Source organism: Chiroxiphia lanceolata, chromosome 17 (genome assembly GCF_009829145.1).
Source record: "Chiroxiphia lanceolata isolate bChiLan1 chromosome 17, bChiLan1.pri, whole genome shotgun sequence".
Taxonomy (NCBI): domain Eukaryota; kingdom Metazoa; phylum Chordata; class Aves; order Passeriformes; family Pipridae; genus Chiroxiphia; species Chiroxiphia lanceolata.
Window position 1 is genome coordinate 11676830 of NC_045653.1, and position 16178 is coordinate 11693007.

The 16178-nt window shown below is 52.4% G+C and overlaps 2 protein-coding genes across 3 annotated transcripts in view; both read right to left on the reverse strand.

Annotated features, from left to right (window-relative positions):
• Positions 1-16178, reverse strand: part of FNDC11 (fibronectin type III domain containing 11) — a 22611-nt gene continuing 6433 nt past the window's right edge. The window contains exons 2-4 of one of the 2 annotated variants that reach the window (XM_032704562.1): positions 12627-12632; positions 3466-3510; positions 1-1073 (exon numbers count right to left, since the gene is read on the reverse strand). In XM_032704562.1, the coding sequence (XP_032560453.1) occupies positions 60-1055 (996 nt within the window). In that variant the 5' untranslated portion in view covers positions 1056-1073; positions 3466-3510; positions 12627-12632 and the 3' untranslated portion in view covers positions 1-59. Of the gene's footprint in view, positions 1074-3130; positions 3229-3465; positions 3511-12626; positions 12633-16178 lie in introns of those variants that run through there. The other variant, XM_032704561.1, reaches the window with a different exon arrangement.
• The window catches only part of STK35 (serine/threonine kinase 35), a 23412-nt gene continuing 17339 nt past the window's right edge, over positions 10106-16178 (reverse strand). The window contains exon 5 of the mRNA XM_032705307.1: positions 10106-14537. The gene's annotated coding sequence lies outside the window, so the exon portion shown is untranslated. The remainder of the gene's footprint in view (positions 14538-16178) is intronic.

The following is a 16178-nucleotide window of genomic DNA, read 5'->3' on the forward strand; positions in this document are numbered from 1 at the left end:
TTCAATTTTGTGCAAAATGTTTAAACAGTTTATTTTAATTATTCATCTTGTCCAAACCATTAAAATGAGGAAGATGTTCTGGTGAGCCGCCTTGTAAACCCGAAGCTGCCGTTGGTGCTGCCGTTGGTGCTGCCGTTGGTGCTGCCATTGGTGTCTTCAACAGGGACTGTTTTTGTCTCCAATACAAGGCGGTCGTGCCACTGTGAGTAGACAAGTGTGTGAGTGTCAGATCTTTTAACTCTGAACTCGTATAATCTGCCAGGCTGCAGGTGATGGATTACACATGGGTTGGAGATGACTTCCTGAATCCGACTGTATCCTGGTTCTGTCTGACTGTCGTCTGTCACTAACTTAATCTCCAGTTGCCATCGTTCGAGGTGTGACTCTTGATTTTCATTAATCCACTTGAGCTGGGCCCAGTTCTGGGATGCAAATGACTCTCTCCGATCAAAAACTGGTGGCTTCTTTGTATATAGAGAAAGACTAATGTGAGGGTGTACAGCACCTCCAAGAATTACCTGTGACACCAAACTGTGCTTGACATGGAGCTTTCTTGGCTCTTCCAAGGCAATGAGTTTACTGAAAAGCACAGAGAGCTTGAGCACTTTCTTTATAGTCAAGTCCCATTGGGAGAGGAAAGTTGCCATGTCACAGGTCTCTACGTAATGGCTCAGCTCCTTTCGTCCTCGATCCAATTGTTCCAACAGCTCAGTTAAAAGTGCCAGCTGGATTTCAGTCTGTTTTTTTCCCACCTTCTTAATCTTCTGGAGTTGGCAGGGGTTTGCGATTTGCAAGATGTCAGCGCAAATCATCATATTGTTCGGGTCTCTCACGCACAGGTGTCTGGGCTCAATCTTCAAGTAAAAGTAACACTTCTTCAGAAGATTAAATCTGTTCCAGTGGTACCGGAGGAGGCGAGGGTTCAGCTCATTGTGAAGGAAATCCAGAACAAGGTTTTTATTTCTCATGTACTGCTGCACAGTGGCATTGTCTTGCCCTTCTCTGGTCGCCATACTCTCCGAACTGGTTTCAGTCTCACTGAAAACTTTAGCCATGCTTCCAAAGCTCAGGTGCTGTGTAGGAAAGCAGCAATAATAACATTAAGAACCGAAAGAAAAGCAGCTGTGAGGGAGTATAATCATGGCTGTGACTCTTCTCTCTTAATTAAAGCTTAGCTTATGTAGATGGAAAAGAACTGCTAGACTAGATGTAGTTCCAGAGGAATTTTCCTTTATAGTTGTGTGGTTTCTCATATTTTATATTGTCTACTTATATGTATTCCAGCCATGGCATCCTTCTATCCCTCCCTTTGAGAGGTTCTACCTCTGCTTAATATATTCACTGACAGGAACTATTCTCTGAGACACTCTGCCAAAATTTCTCCCTATCTTATTATCTTCTGTTTCATTCTAATTAGCTGCCTTTGTACTCCTGTAAGCAATTTCTTTCCATTCTTCTGCCTCTCTGGAGATGTCTATTTTTTTTTCTCTCTTTGTAATCTGCCAGGCTGTTGAGGTTTGAGACCCATCTTCTCAGCCAGTTCCTACAGCTACATAATCACCTTGGTGATTCAAATTAACCCTCTGCCCCCACGCGAGGTGGTGCACAGCAGGCAGAGCAACACTGAGTGTCACCTCATGACAGCTTCCAAGGGGAATTACAGCGTTTTCCTCGCACTTCCACCTTCAACAGTGGATTGGCAGTCATAACCTGACTATATTTTCAGTGATGTACTGCTTTCCCTTTCTTTGGTTTTATTTTGCATTATCCCAGATCATGATGCTTTCCTGTAGAATGCTCCAGTCTATGAACAATGTACAGCAAGAGAATGAAACACATGTAAAACACCTGCAAACAGTTCGATGTCAGGATGTTTAGACAGGGATTCTTGTAGCACTATATCTGCTGGCTTAATCTTAGCTGTTTACCGGGGCCTGGAGTGACAGGTCAAGGGGAATGGCTTCACACTGACAGGGGGCAGGGTTAGATTAGATATTAGGGAGAAATTCTTCCCTGTGAGGGTGGGGAGGCCCTGGCACAGGTTGCCCAGAGAAGCTGTGGCTGCTCCATCCCTGGAAGTGTCCAAGGCCAGGTTGGACGGGGCTTGGAGCAACCTGGTCTAGTGGAAGGTGTCCCTGCCCATGACAGGGGAGTTGGAATGAGATGATCTTTGAGGTCCCTTCCAACCCAAACCAGTCTGGGGTGATTTTATACTTCATTTATTGGCAAAGATGTGCCCTGGCTGGTGGTGCCCTCTGAGCCAAGGCAGAAGGTGTTTCTCTGTTGTGCTTTAGCTGAAGTACCTGTGGCTCACACAGTTTATGTACCACAAACAGCAGTTAGCTAAATAAATGCCTGCGTCCCTGTTGCCAGTGATACTGTAATGAGAACTCAGCTGGACACTGAGGTGGTTTTCACAGGCTGAACGCACTTGATTTGAAAATGAAATTGATACAGAATTTTGAAAGTAAGATCTAACATGTGAGATTTTAATTCTTCCATGCTCTGTAGAAGCTAGATGGTGACACCTGCTTGACAAATACATTTTCTTTAGCCTCATTTTCGCTAAATTCATAATGGAGCTAATAACATTTCCTCATAGGAATTCCAAGCGTTTGTAAACCTTGTAGCTGTCTGGCCCCGAGCTGCACCATGGTTTATATACTAAGTCACTCATTTGCAACTTTTTCTCTCCAAGAGAGCTGTCATCTAAAAAACCCACAAACTAAACTGTATTTCCTTTTCACTTCTTTTCTTTCCCCAAAAAAACCCCACCTAAACCAAGGCAGTGCCAGCTCCTGGCATCCCTTAGGGAGCAGCAGTGCCAGCACATGTGCCAGGTGACATTCCCCGCTCTTGGAGGGATTTGGCTCTCCAGAGCAGTTTGTTTGCCCACAGATCGAGCTGTCATTGTGCTTGTTTTCCCTTGCTGTTTTTACATACATATTTTTTCTTTCTTTTCCTGCCAGGAAGGGCTGGCTGTATTCCCTGCAGTATTGCTATGCTCGCAGCCTGGGGGCGGGGAGGGGGGGGGGAGTGGTGGTGCAGTCACCCAAGGAGGGGGCTCTGTGTTCACCCAGAAGGGGTCGAAGTGGCACGCAGGGGGGTTTCCCCCTGAGCCCCGACCCACCTCGTCGGGCCCCCGGAGGTGTGTGCAGGTGCCCCGGTCCCGCTGCGGCCCGGCCGGATGGACCCGCGGCCCGGCCCTGCCCGGACCCACAGCCCCGCAGGCCGCCGCCGTTGCCATGGCGACCCCCCCGGGCCCGGGGAGCTGCGGCTGGAGCGGCCGAGGACCAGCCCCAAAGTCCTCCACACATTCCCCCCCTTCGCAATTCACAGGATCCCAGAATGGTTTGGGGTTGAAGAACCTTAAAGCTCCTCCCCGTTCCACGCCCCCGCCGCAGGCGGCGATGGCACTAAATCCCAGTAACCTCCTTCGCAGCCGCCCATTCTGGTCCCTCGTACCTTCTTCTTCGCGGGCTGCTGGCTCGGGGACACCGGGGACACCGGGCGTCGTGAGGAGAGCATGTCTGCTCTGCCCGTTCAGCGAGAGGTGTCTGCTGTGGCTCCAAAAGCGATGGCGCAGGTTGTGCCCGCTGCTGCATCACAATGGCATCGTGGAACCAGGGAAGCTGGGAACGTAGGATGATGGAACCATGGAATCGTAGAATCATAGAATGGTTTGGGTTGGAAGGGACCTTAAAGATCATCTCGTTCCAACCCCCTGCCATGAGCAGGGGCACTTTCCACTAGACCAGGTTGCTCCAAGCTCCATCCAACCTGGCCTTGGACACGTCCAAGGATGAGGCAGCCACAGCTTCTCTGGGCAACCTGTGCCAGGGTCTCACCACCCTCAAAGGAAAGAATTTCTTCCTAATATCTAATCCAAATCTCAGAAAGCAGGGGTGGTTGTGGGGTATGAACAGGACCTTCTGGGCTTTATGGTGTGCTGTGAGTGAGGGCTTTTTTGCTTTTTGAGGGCAAATCTTGCAGAGTCCATCTGAGGCCAGACACCAGCACTTTGCTCTCCACAGCGAGACTGAGACTGTCTCACACTGTCAGGAGTTTTGTTAACTTAAACACATAATCCTTATTAAAGGGCTATGATGAAATAGGATATAAACTGCTCCGTTAAGTGCAGCAAACTTCCTTCTGGGGCCGAAGTGATTTTCCTTCTCTGCTTTCCTGTGGGACCCGGCTGCCCAGTCAGCTGAGTTACTGTGGAGAAGAGAGTGGCTTGTCTGATTCACGAGGGCAAGCTCCATGCCACAACTGGTGAGTTCATCAGCAAACTGGACAGGCATCCTGGGCTGAAGGTGCCCTTGTACTCCCTGCTATTAAATCTTTGGGTCAGAGCTTAGCCTTAATGCTGTCTGGTGTGCTTAGCTGGTGCATCTCTCCTGAGCTTTTTTAATTGAATGATAGGCAGGATCCATAACACCAGCCCTAAGCTCCTGCTTGAACACCAAGGGAGGGGGTGATCTGTCATTTTAAGAAATCAGTGCATCCTCTCAAGGCAACCAGAGCCTACCATTTCATTTCACAGCTGCCAAGAGATTAACTATACAATTGTCAGGTGTGATTTGCTAACAGCTGAGACAGATACCAAATAGGATTGAAAGCAGGTTGATGGCCTTGCTTGGGGGGAGGGCCAGTGGAGATCAGTATTCGGTGATAATGCCAAATTTCTGCAGGAAATTAATGTTCATGCTCATGTCATGGATCTCGATCCTGTTGTTCAGACTGTGTGTGCTGGGAACTGGAGGAGTCCTTTTCCCTCAGCCTTGGTGGTCTGAGGGTATGAGAAGAGACCTGTGGAGGTCCAGCTAACCTTGCCTCGTCATAAACCCGCTTAGAGTCTGCAGCTGAAATTTTAGTGTTTTCCGTCATTTTGCATCAGGGATCAATTCAATGAATCTCTTTGAATTAATACACATACAAATGTGTTTGAAGCATTGAACACCACGTACCCCTTTGCCTTCCCTCTCATCAGCTGAGCTGTCTCTGTGGTAGAGCTGACAGCCGCTGTCACTCCGTTTGTCACTCTGGCTGTCCTGTCCACAGCATCAAAATAAAGAACTTGTTAGTCCTGTCTGAGATCAAGATATAAGCAGACGATTGATTTTCTTCCCTCTTCTCATTAGCGAGCTCTGACACTTAATAAAACATATATTTCCTCACCCGGGGTAAGCAAAACACCCGGATAGTGCCTGTCAGAGCGGACTGGGAGCAGGGATTAATCTTTATGGAAAATCAATAGCTGGAACAGAAAAATTGGCAGAACCCAAATTAAAAGTCGCTGGCAATTTCTGTCTTCATATTTCACATCTGCATTTCTGAAACAGTGATTTGCCGCAAAGGCAAAACAGGGGCAGGGATGGGGGTGAACTCTGTGCCTGGTTCCTCTTCTACTGCTTCCTGGCGGGTGGAGGTGGATACCAGGTTTGGAGCAGCTGTTTGAGCAGCACCAAGTTCAAAGTGATCCCTGTCCCAGGGCAAAGGGCTGTTCAACACTGACCTTTCTGAGCGAGGTTGTGTCCTCACAGCAGCACTGTCTTTAAAGTCTTCCACCATCACCACCTCTTCCAGGGTCCCTGACTGTGTCCCTGCAGCCCCAAAAACTACCCATCCCTCATCATGCTCACCTGGCTCTGTGGGAGCAGGATTCTCAGAGCAATATAAAGGCTGCAATCCCCATCATCACAAGGGTATGACTGATTTACTCACTGCTTGCTCCCAGTTTCACTGGTGCCTCAGATACCTGAAATAAATTATACATTCCAGATAAATTCCAAATCTAAATCATCTCCACACATTAGTGAACTCGTGGTGTTCGTCAGACTGTGATTCAGAGGCTCACTTTGAGAAGGAAGAGGGATGGAAGTCTTCTAAGGAACCGTGGAGGGGGGGAGAGGGGAGGAATTGCTCTCCTGGGATGCAAAAGCCCCAGCTGGACCAGGGCAAAAGGAGTTAATTGTGTCCCTGAGGCAGCAATTATCTCCAGCTCATTACACCCACTAATGGCACCCAAGGAGGGAGCCCCAAAGCCTGGACCTGCCAGAGTTTGGAGTGGCCGTTTGATACAGCAGGCCAATAAATTTGGGGATTTGGAGGCTGTTTTGGGGCAAAAATCTTCCCTGGTCTGAGCCCAAACCCACATTCTGCTCCTCCAAAGCCATCGTCTGTTAGCTCTCCATCTCACATGGATGAATCAGCCCAAAGCATTTGATCCCACAACAGCCTCCAAGGAAGGGGAGGCTGCAAACCCCCAGGGCACAAGCATGGGGGCTTTTATTTCTTGCCATTGAAGACTACAGTGACTTGGGGAACATTTATCCATGTTCCTCAGACACAGGGCCAGTACTGGGACAAGTCTGTGTCACAAGGAGGGATTGAGGCTCACGGTGAGACAATGACCTTCTTGGGTTTGTGGAGAAGGGGAGGTGAACCCTGCACGGCCAGTTTAGTGCCCTCACTGATTCCCAGAAGGCTTTACAGAGGGGGCATGAGCACCTTTCGTAAGACCACAGGCACTGGCCCTTCTTGGGTTAAACAGGAGTGACTGTGGGGCTGGATCCGTGTGGAGGGAGCAGAGTTGGAGCTTGGAGCGATGTGCCAGGCTCTGCTGCTTGCAAGGGTGCTCACCCTGGGGCCTCATCCAGCCCTAATGCTGGGGCAGGGGCTGTGGCACCCATGGCTGTGGTCTGGGGGGCTGATCAAAGGGGGCTGGTGGAGCCATAGTGCAGGGCCAGAGTAGGGGTGTCCTCTGGGAATCCTGACAGCCCCCGGCTCCAGCAGCAGGACAGAAGGGTAAAATCATGCCCGTGTCATCCCATCCATCTCTGCCTCTTGCAGGCTGGTCCCGGGGGAAGTGCAGGCTTTGGCAGCTCTAAGTGGGGTTGGAGGCGGATGCAATTCTGAAGAATAAGATTCCCTTGCAAAACCTGTAAAAAAAAAATAAAAAAATTAAAGTTCTTGGCTGAGAAGTTTGTTTAAAGATCTTATCTCTGGCAGAGGAAATAAGTTTTTAATTCCTTCCCTTGCTGCCTCTCAGCAAGTGCTGGGTCCCCAGAGGGGCACAGGCCATTATCTCTGTCAGGAAACGAGCTGGAGAAGTAGCTTTTGTTCATGAAACTGAGACTGACCTGAAGTGGCTCTGGGTGAAGCTGCTGCCTCTGCCACGTGCGGTCCCTGCTGTGGGGAAGGTCAGGTGGGGTGCAGGTGGAGCGGGCACCCTGCATTCAAGGCAGATAGAAGGCAAAAATTACCTTTTCTGAAGCCTTGGTTGGAATCAGGAGGTGGTTTGGGCGATGCTGCTCCCCCTGCTCCATCCCCAGGATCCCCCTGGCAGGACTGGCATCCCCAGGGCCGCCTGGGGCTCTGCAGGAGGAGGGACGGGGTAGCCAGGGCCATCCCACATACACTGGGGGCTGCGCTGCTCCTCATGCATGGCTCTCTTCAGTTGGTGCTGGAGAGCTGTTGGGATACTGTGTGCATCGGGATTAAAGGTATTTAAAGTGACACCTTAGTGCCATCCATGGCCTTATCCACTGTGTGGCAGAGCACCAAGGCTGGGCTTTCCCTGTGCCAAGGACCACTGTGACTGTCCTGCCACCAAACAGGGGGACAGAGGGTGAGGAGGGTCCAGGCTGCTGCCTCTCAGCGTGGTGGTCCATGGGGAGAGCAGAGCCCCTGCTTGCTCGGCTTCGTCCCTTGTGTTCACCGTCACCTCCACCTGCATCTGAGTCATCTCCCAGCTCAGTGGAGTGTGTGGGCTTAGTGCAGCTTTAGCTGTTCATCCTCTGCTGTGCTGGAGCCTGACACGGGTAAAGTGGAGCAATTCATCAATGCAGGGATGAGGCGGATGAATGTCCTGTGTCAATACAATGGACCTTGTTCTCCTCCCACCAGCTCAGGCAGCAGCAGATGTCACTCTGGCCCGGTGAGGGCTGCTGAAGTGGCTGCTGCTTGAGGAGCTCAAGAGATCTTAAAAGAAATATGGACTTATGTTTTGTGCTGAATGACTTAGTGCTTCAGCTGTAAAACACAGTCTTTGTGGAGAGGAGGCTCTTGAGAAATGTTCCTGTGTGCAAGCAGGGGAGAGGGAGAGCGAAGCTATGGCGGCAGCATCTTGCCTCTGCTCTGATGTTAAATCCCTCTGGGGTGAGGCTGGTGCTGGTGCTCAGGACTGTGATTGGCCTCGTGGCCATGGTGGCTGCCTTTCCTACCCTGGCCCTGCTGCCTGGCTGTGGCCTTTCCCACGTGCAGTTCTGCACCAGCACGTGCCCCCCTGGTCCCTGAGGAGCGCAGGGCAGGCGGTGGCTGCCAGGGTACTTCTGTCAGCTGTCAAGTACTTGAAGCACCTTTGTGGAGTTCAGCAAACCTCTTTGCATGTGAAATAGCAGGTCTCCAGAGAGCAAATCCAGAGTGAGACATCTCTCCTGGTGACTGACACCAACATCTCTCGCTAATGACGCTTTTTGGTTGTCGGCTGTGCAGTGTGGTCACCTGCCCTTACCAGCTCCTCGCCTGCAGCACGGCAGCACACGTGCAAGGCGACCCGAGCTCCCATCCCAAGCTCCTGCTGGGGTTCAGTTTCACCCCATTTGCAAGGGATGAGCTGGGAGCCAGAGGCCATGGCACTCACATGTGTGTCTGGTCACAGAGAAGCGTGGGATGCCACGAACCTGGAGACTGGCAACATGATCCTCGTCACTGGTGTAGCTTAAACAAGTCTTGGAGGTGCAGCAGCATTTGAGACAGAGATTTTGGGAGTGGCTGCATTTGGTGGGGCACAGCAGTGTAGCACAGCCACTGTCTGCAGCTGCACTTGACGCCAGGACAGGGACAATCTTGGGGTGTGTTCACACCAGGGGCCAGTGTGACTGGAGGTAACTTGGCCCCTTCTCTGCCTGCAGCCAGGATGCTCTTGGCAGGACCGGGGGGAGATGTTTAAGCACCCAGGGTTGCCCTCACAGTGGGTGCCATGCAGTCAATGCCTGATAACCAGCTGGAAGCTGGGAGGCCCAGGGGAAACACGGCTTGGGCCCCCCTTGCTGGCTGGTGAGCGGGGCCATCACTCCAGCTGGGGTCGACCAGCCTCACTGCGGCCCCACTGGGCTGAGAACATCCATTTTCGGTGCCTGTCGGCAGCGATTAGGGAGCACAATGCTGACGGGTGCGCGGGGGGAGCCCAGGGCCGCGCGGCCGGCAGTGCTGGGGCTGCCGCAGGGGGGGTGGCAGGGGAGGACGGGCTGCCCTGCACGTCCCAGCACGGGCAGTGCCGCTGCCTCGGGTCGCGCGAGGCTGCGGGGCCGTTACGCAAGGGCTGGCGAGCAGGGCTGCGTGGCCCCGTGTGCCGGGACATCCTGTGTCCCACAGGACACCATGTTTCCCACCCAGGGTGGTCCCAGGCTGCTCAACACCTGTGGACATCACCCACAGGAAAACAGCTGCAGGATGCAGCTCAGCCTTGTGGTGCTTTTCCCATCATGGATGTCAATCGCAGCACTGAGAGTCCTGGCTGGAAATGGGGCTACGGGGGATCCCAGCTGATGTGACCAGCTTGGTTTTGGTCTGTGCATCTGGGATTTGGGGCAGAGGATCTGTGCAAAGGGAGAAAGTGTGGCTAATAAAGCAGCAGTTCTGCTGGGCATTTTCCTTGGTGGGTTTGTAGCCACAACAAGAGCAGAAAGCCAACTGGGCGAGGGGCTGCTTATCCTCTCTGGCTCCCAAACGGGGCTGCTGGGGAAGTGGCCAGATAGGAAGGAAGGGGCAGGACGCAGAGGTGTTTTCAGGCAGGCAGAGGTTCCCTGTCCCACTAATCGCTGTGGCCTAGTTGGGTGTCTGCAGCAAGAACGGGGCTAATCCTAATCTAGGGCGAGGATAAAGGGCCACAAGTGCCGCGTGCCAGAGAGCCATGTTCTGGTTGGCACTGGCCACCATGCCTTGGTTTAGTGCCCTAAGCCCTGGGGTCAGTCCAGCTACCCCAGACCAGGGTTAGATGGACCTGCCCTTTAGGATAAAGTCAGAGCTGCTTCAGGGGACATCCTTCCAACCCCACTGCTGCCAGCACAGTGGAGGACAAACACACAGAGCTCATGTCTCAAGTTGTGTGTGGCTTTTCAACCCCATCAAATAGCTTTATTCACACAAACGTCCCTTAATTTACAAAGCCTCTGCCATTCATACACATCAGGGGATCCACAGTGTTCAAAGAACTTAAATAGAACGTCTCATACCAAACCCGAGTAAACCAAGTACAAAAAATATTTATATAAAGTTGTTCACACATAGGTCCTAGATTACCAGCTTCTGTGCAAAAAAAAAAAAAAAAAAAAAGAAAAATGCAGATTCGTTTACTAATATTATCTTTAGTTTGGAGTCTGGGTTTAAGCCTTCTGCTCTTGCTAGCTCAGCACAGGGGCTGTGGGGACCAGGAGGAGTCCACAGCAGGGCTGGGGCAGGGTGCCTGTCCTGGGGGTCAGCCAGCACCCCAGTGGTGTGGCAGTGAAGCTGCTCATCCCTGCAAAGCTGCTGCGTTTTGCTGGGTAAATGAGCTGAAGGCCCATGGTGGGCTGGGCAGCTGCTGGGAAGGGGAAAGGTGCCAGGATGGGGACAGCAAGCACCCCTATGGGGCCCATGAGCTCTTCCAGCAGCCTAGACATCACTCTCAAAGCTAAAAGCACTACAGGCAGGCTACAGAGAAATAATTTGGCAGGTCACAGCTGGAAGAGAGCAGTTCTCTGTGCTTCCCTCCCAGCTGCACCCACCACCTCAGACACCCTGGAGTGTGAAACGCTTTTGGACATGAAGGGCCGCACTGTGGGATGTGCCTGTAACCAGCGGAGGAGCACAGGAGCTGCTGGCACAGCTCTCCCCATGCCAGTGACAGCTCCTGGGTGAGGGAGCCAGCGGCAGGAGCGTTGGCTGCATCCTGCTGCCGAGGGATCGGGGGCTCTGCTTTCCAAATGCTGCCCCGGCTGATGGGATGGGGAGGGCTGTGAAGAGTGGAGTAAAGCCCACAGCCTGCTCCTGCAGCACGGCCGAGCCGGCACAGCACTGAGCACCACACACCCACCCCATGTCAGCATCGCCAAAAAGGGGACCAGGAGCCCCCCTCGCCCCACGCAGCTCTAGTGTGAGGCTCGGGCAGCATAGGCCTGGGGCGAGGAAGGAAAGCAGCAACGGGTTTCCCTGTTCTCCTGACCGGCAGAAAGCCCAGGGAAATGAATCCCAGTTTGTGCCCTGAAGCAGCTGCCCCATGATGCTTGGCAGGCTTAAACCCAGACTCGAACTGCATACGGAGGAGACAGACACCGCACACAACGGAGGATTTCCACGACGATGGTAATGCTCGTTTTACATCTTATTGCTCCAGAAAGGCTCCAGGAGCCCGTGATATGTGAAGGAGCTGGGTCCTGAGGAGTAAAGGAAGACCACAGGGGTAACTCTTATCTGTCACTAGCACTGCTGAACCTCAAACACAGCAGCAAGGGGATATGGGGAAGCTAATCTAACCCCTCTAGGCTAGAGCCACCTCTGCTTTCCTCCCCATGGACCAAAGCTGGCCGGGAAATCCCCGTGACACCTGCATGATGCCGGTGGTGTCAGCCTTGCTGCAGGCTGGTGCAGATAACGTTTCCCAATCCTCCTGAGGCTTGGCTTGTTCCCCCCACCCACCCCACATCCCTCTTGTAAACAGCAAAATCAGAAGTAAACAGTTTCATACAATCACTCCCCCGGCGTGGGCACTGGCTGGGGCCGCACGAGCCCAGAGGGCGACAGGGTTCTGCAACAGGGGCCTTGGCTCCCCCCACACTGACCAGGTACCCCCTACCTGGATGCCCAGCTTCACTGCAGCCACAAAAGACAGAGCCAGCCTGGCCCAGGCTGGGTAATGGGCTGCAGGCTTGGTGTTGCTTTCTTAAGCTCGGGTTTTCCCAGCGGCGCATCCTAATGCCAAGAACATCCCCAGCGGAGGGTGAAGTTCAGCCTGCAGGAGCTTAGGCAGGTGAGGCCAGATAGACCCACCTGGCAAGAGAAGCCTAAACATCCTCTATCCCACAGCACATGCAGGTTTGAGCTGTTCCCTGTTCCCAGCTTGTTCTAGAGGGAGTGTTGGTCTGGCCAAAGTAACTGGGAGGAGAGATGTGGGGAGCTGTAAACACAAGGCAAGTTCCTGTATAGTCTGGGGAGTTGAGCACAAACAGCAGCAAAATCATCAGGGAGAAATGCTCTTAAAAGGACAAACTAATCAGGGAAACATCCACGTTGGCCAAAGGCTAGCAGCCCTAGGACTCCTCCTGGGAAGTGTTTGCTAAATCCTAAGTAAGGCACTACGGTCTAGCTCACTAACATCAAGCTGCTTTAAAAACACATCTGCAATTCAAAAGCTGAGGTGGAGACGTGTGGTTTGAAGATGGCCTGAAACGGCAGTGGACCAAGAGGACTGACCCTCCCAGGACCTGCCAGGCTCATTCCTGTCCCCAGAGAGGAGCAGGAAGCTGGCAGCTGGCTTAAGACAACAGTCCCAGGGAGCAACCCCACTCAGTGCCTTCCATCCTCACCTCCCGCCTTTCAGGCTTGGTATTCCTGCTGCTAGGAAGCTCCCTTTAACTGCAGTGAGACACCTGCTGAGGTGCCATTCCAGCAGGGAAAGCCCTGTGAGCAGGGCTGGGAGGACAAAGCCCTCTTACTGCACCCATTCAGGCCAGGGTTCGGTTAGAACAGTTGTAACAGTCAGGAGCAAAGGCTCTGCCAGGTGGAGGAAGGATGGGTCTAGTGATCAGGGCACTAACTATGCACTTGTGAGCTACAGGGTTCACTCTCCCCCTCCTCAGGGATGCAACAAAGAGAGCTGCAGGAGAGTCCCACCTGGCTGCACCCCACAGAAGCATCCCTAGGGAGAAACACAAAAGCAGTGTGAGAACAAAGGCTTGGCATTGAATCTGGGCTGTCTGAACCTTCACAAGTCACAGACAGATGATCTGGACCCTCCTGGTCCTCCTAAGAGGGACTTAGCCTTCCTGCAGCCACAGCCTTAGCTTTGTGTCTTGGAATAGATGTAAAAGAAGAAAGAAGCCCCTCCCTCCTTTCCCTGCTCTAGCTCTGCCTTAGCCCACCTGAATTTCCTCCATTTCCATTCATTCCCATGAGGTCAGCAAAGTACGCTGAGGAGATACACAGAGGTGCTGCCAGTTAGGAACCTTCCAGTGATGACACAGGAAAGCTGCAGCCTGCACACAGGCAAGGAGCAGTTCCCACAGCCAGGGGCTCAAGGGGATCCCCTCCTGCCCGTGGCCATGGCCAGCTCCAGGCTGAGCACCCCAGCAGCTTGGGAGCATTGCTGGGTCAGACCAGCCCTCTCCCCAAACCACTGCTGGGTGATTTAACCTGGTGAGAAAGGTTTTAGGTGGTTCAGAAGCTGCAGGGTGGAGAAGAGGTGGTGCTTTACATTGCATTTACAGTGAGAAAAGTCTAAAGATCATCAACATGGGGGCAGCCCCAGAACAGGAGTTTAACTACAGGCAAGGAAATCGAGTATTAACTGCTCAGCCTGAGGTTCCAACCTCCTTACCTGAGCTGTACTGTACTGTAACCCACCCTGAACAGCAGCACTGCCTTTTGCTTCCTGGAGATCATTAGCTAGCAGGGAAAAGTGTCCCATGAGAGACAAGAATCCAGCTCATGAGCCACTCAGGTCAAACCTCCTCCTCTCCCCAGCATTGTTCCTAACAACTAGAGCTCAGCATTAAATGGATCAGAGCAGTGGACTGCTTTGTGTTTCTCTTGCATGCAGATGATGTTCACCTGAAAATGCACTCAGCAGCTCCACAGTTACCTCTGTACAGAGAGTACCAAACATCATAGTGAAATCCAGCTCAGGGAGAGCAGAGGTCTGCCCACCACAGCAGCAGATATGCCTTGCCAAATGGCTTTCCAGCTTGTTTATCCTACTCTATCCTAATGTCAACTGCTCACAGCCTGGGCAGCACCCACCTGTTCAGAGCTGCCTGGCTATGAAATTATTATTATTTAGCTGCTTGCAACATGTGATTCAAGAGACTGGTTTTTCCTAAAGCACTGCACTCCCAGTGCGAACCTCGCCATCACTTTGCTTCCATTTTCCCTAGGCTAAATCAATAGCTTTCAACCCAAAATTGCACCCAGCTGGACTCAGAGCTGGTGCCTGACAGCACACCTCAGTGCCAGGCTGCCTCCTTATGGAACCACATCTCTAGAAACATCTACTGAGTCAAATGGCAGCACAGGCGATGTGGGGAGGGCTGGGCAAGGGCAGCTCCACTCTCTGGATCTTGTTTAAAGGTCTCATCAGTGTGACAGCTGCCAGCTTGTGCTCTTCCACAGGCCCCTGCATCCCCCTCCCACACCCCCACAACACCCCTTCCCGACACAATAAAGTAACACCCAAAGATTTCACATTGCCAGAGATCTTCTGTATTATCATCTTCCCTTATCTTTGACTTCCTCGTTGCATGTAAATAACGGAGATTATGGGTCCCTGGTAAATAAACCTGTAAGAGAAAACAAGAGAGGAGAAAGACAGGTCAGGTTTGTCAGTGACTTGTTCCAGTTACTACACTCTAACTCCATTGTCACTGCTGGATGGAAAGGGTGTAGGACACCACTCCCACCGCCTGCCCACTGACCCCAGTTAGTCTAAAATGGGTGCTGCCACATCTCTCTACCTCACAGTGCTTTTGCTGTCGATCCAGATAGGAACTGGACTCAGTTTACAGTCAGTTCTTTCCCAGAGGGACTCAACAGTGCATGGAGCACACTGTCAAGGTCAGCACACATCCAGCTGCCCCAGCACAGGCCCTGAGCTGGGGTGGGCTGACTGGGGGCTGAGCGTCGCCCCATCCCACAGGGCTCCCTGCAGCAACAGCCCTGCTGGAACAAGGACAAGTGTTACCATGGCAGAGCCTGGCCTTGAGCATCCACGTAATGCATCCGTGAGCGCTGGCTCCCTGTGCTGCACCAGGAAAGGTGGAACAAGCTGTGATCCTGGGATGCCCTGCACCGCTTGCCCGGTGCGTCAGCAGCAGCTTGGGCATCTCAAGTGGCTCTGCAAGGGGTGGCTAAAATCCAGGTTGGTACAACTGGAAGCAGAGCAGGATGGGTTCACAGCTCAGCCCACAAAGATGCTAAGCACCAGGAATTTTAGGGAAGAGCAGGCAGGTATTTGCTGCCCCAATCCCTGCTCTGGCCAAAGCCCTGACACTCAGCATCCCCCATGGTCCTTGTAGAAGCAGGGGTGCTGTACCCATTCATCCACAGCCCTGGCACTGCACCCACCCATCCTCTCCGCTCAGGGATGTGGAAATGCTCAACTCCACACATAAGCCACCAGCATTTTCCATCCAATTCGTTTGCAACCCAGAAAACTGCCTGCAGACATCTCACACAGCAGCAGAGCTGGACCCAGCAAAGGAACAGGACACGTGCACATGATGTCACTTCTGTACTGGAAATACACCCTTCAGGATGCCCCAAACTCCAGAGGAGGGACCAGCAGAGCCAAGGGTAGCAGTTGTGCTGGGAAGCAGTGGTGGCAGTTCCATGAAAGTCTCACTTTGTCAGTCCTCCCTCATGCTACTCAGGGGTGGTAATTTTCCAGGAGTTAACATCAGTTTAATTTTTCCTCAAACTTGACCTCCGAGCTCAAGTTATATGGAAAAAAATTGGGGGCTGGATTTAGCTCCCCCCTTCATCAGGGGCAGGTCCTCCCCCACCAGGGATAGGACCACAGGCTCTGCAGACACACTGAGAGCAGCAGGAGAGACCTACTGCAGAAAAAATGCCACTGTCCAGCAAATTACTCCAATCCCTTAGCCCTAGGAAATCTCATTAAAGAAATCCATGCCCGAGGAACACATTTCTAAAGGGAGAGGCTGCTCAGAGCAGAAGGCAGGGTCATGGGCACACTCCTTTTCAGGAGAGGTCAACCAAGAGATGCCACTTTTGCAGGCTGCCATCAGAAAAAAACCCCTTCTGTTTGAGGAGGCGAGAGGCACCCAGACATCAGGTCAGGGGCAAACACGAGGATTTTTGTGGAAGATTTCTCCTGTTATGCAGCTTCATTAGCAAGTAGGGCACTGTTTCTGTTTGTGCTTCCCTGGAGTAGAAGCATTTTCAGGGAGGGCTCTTGCTTG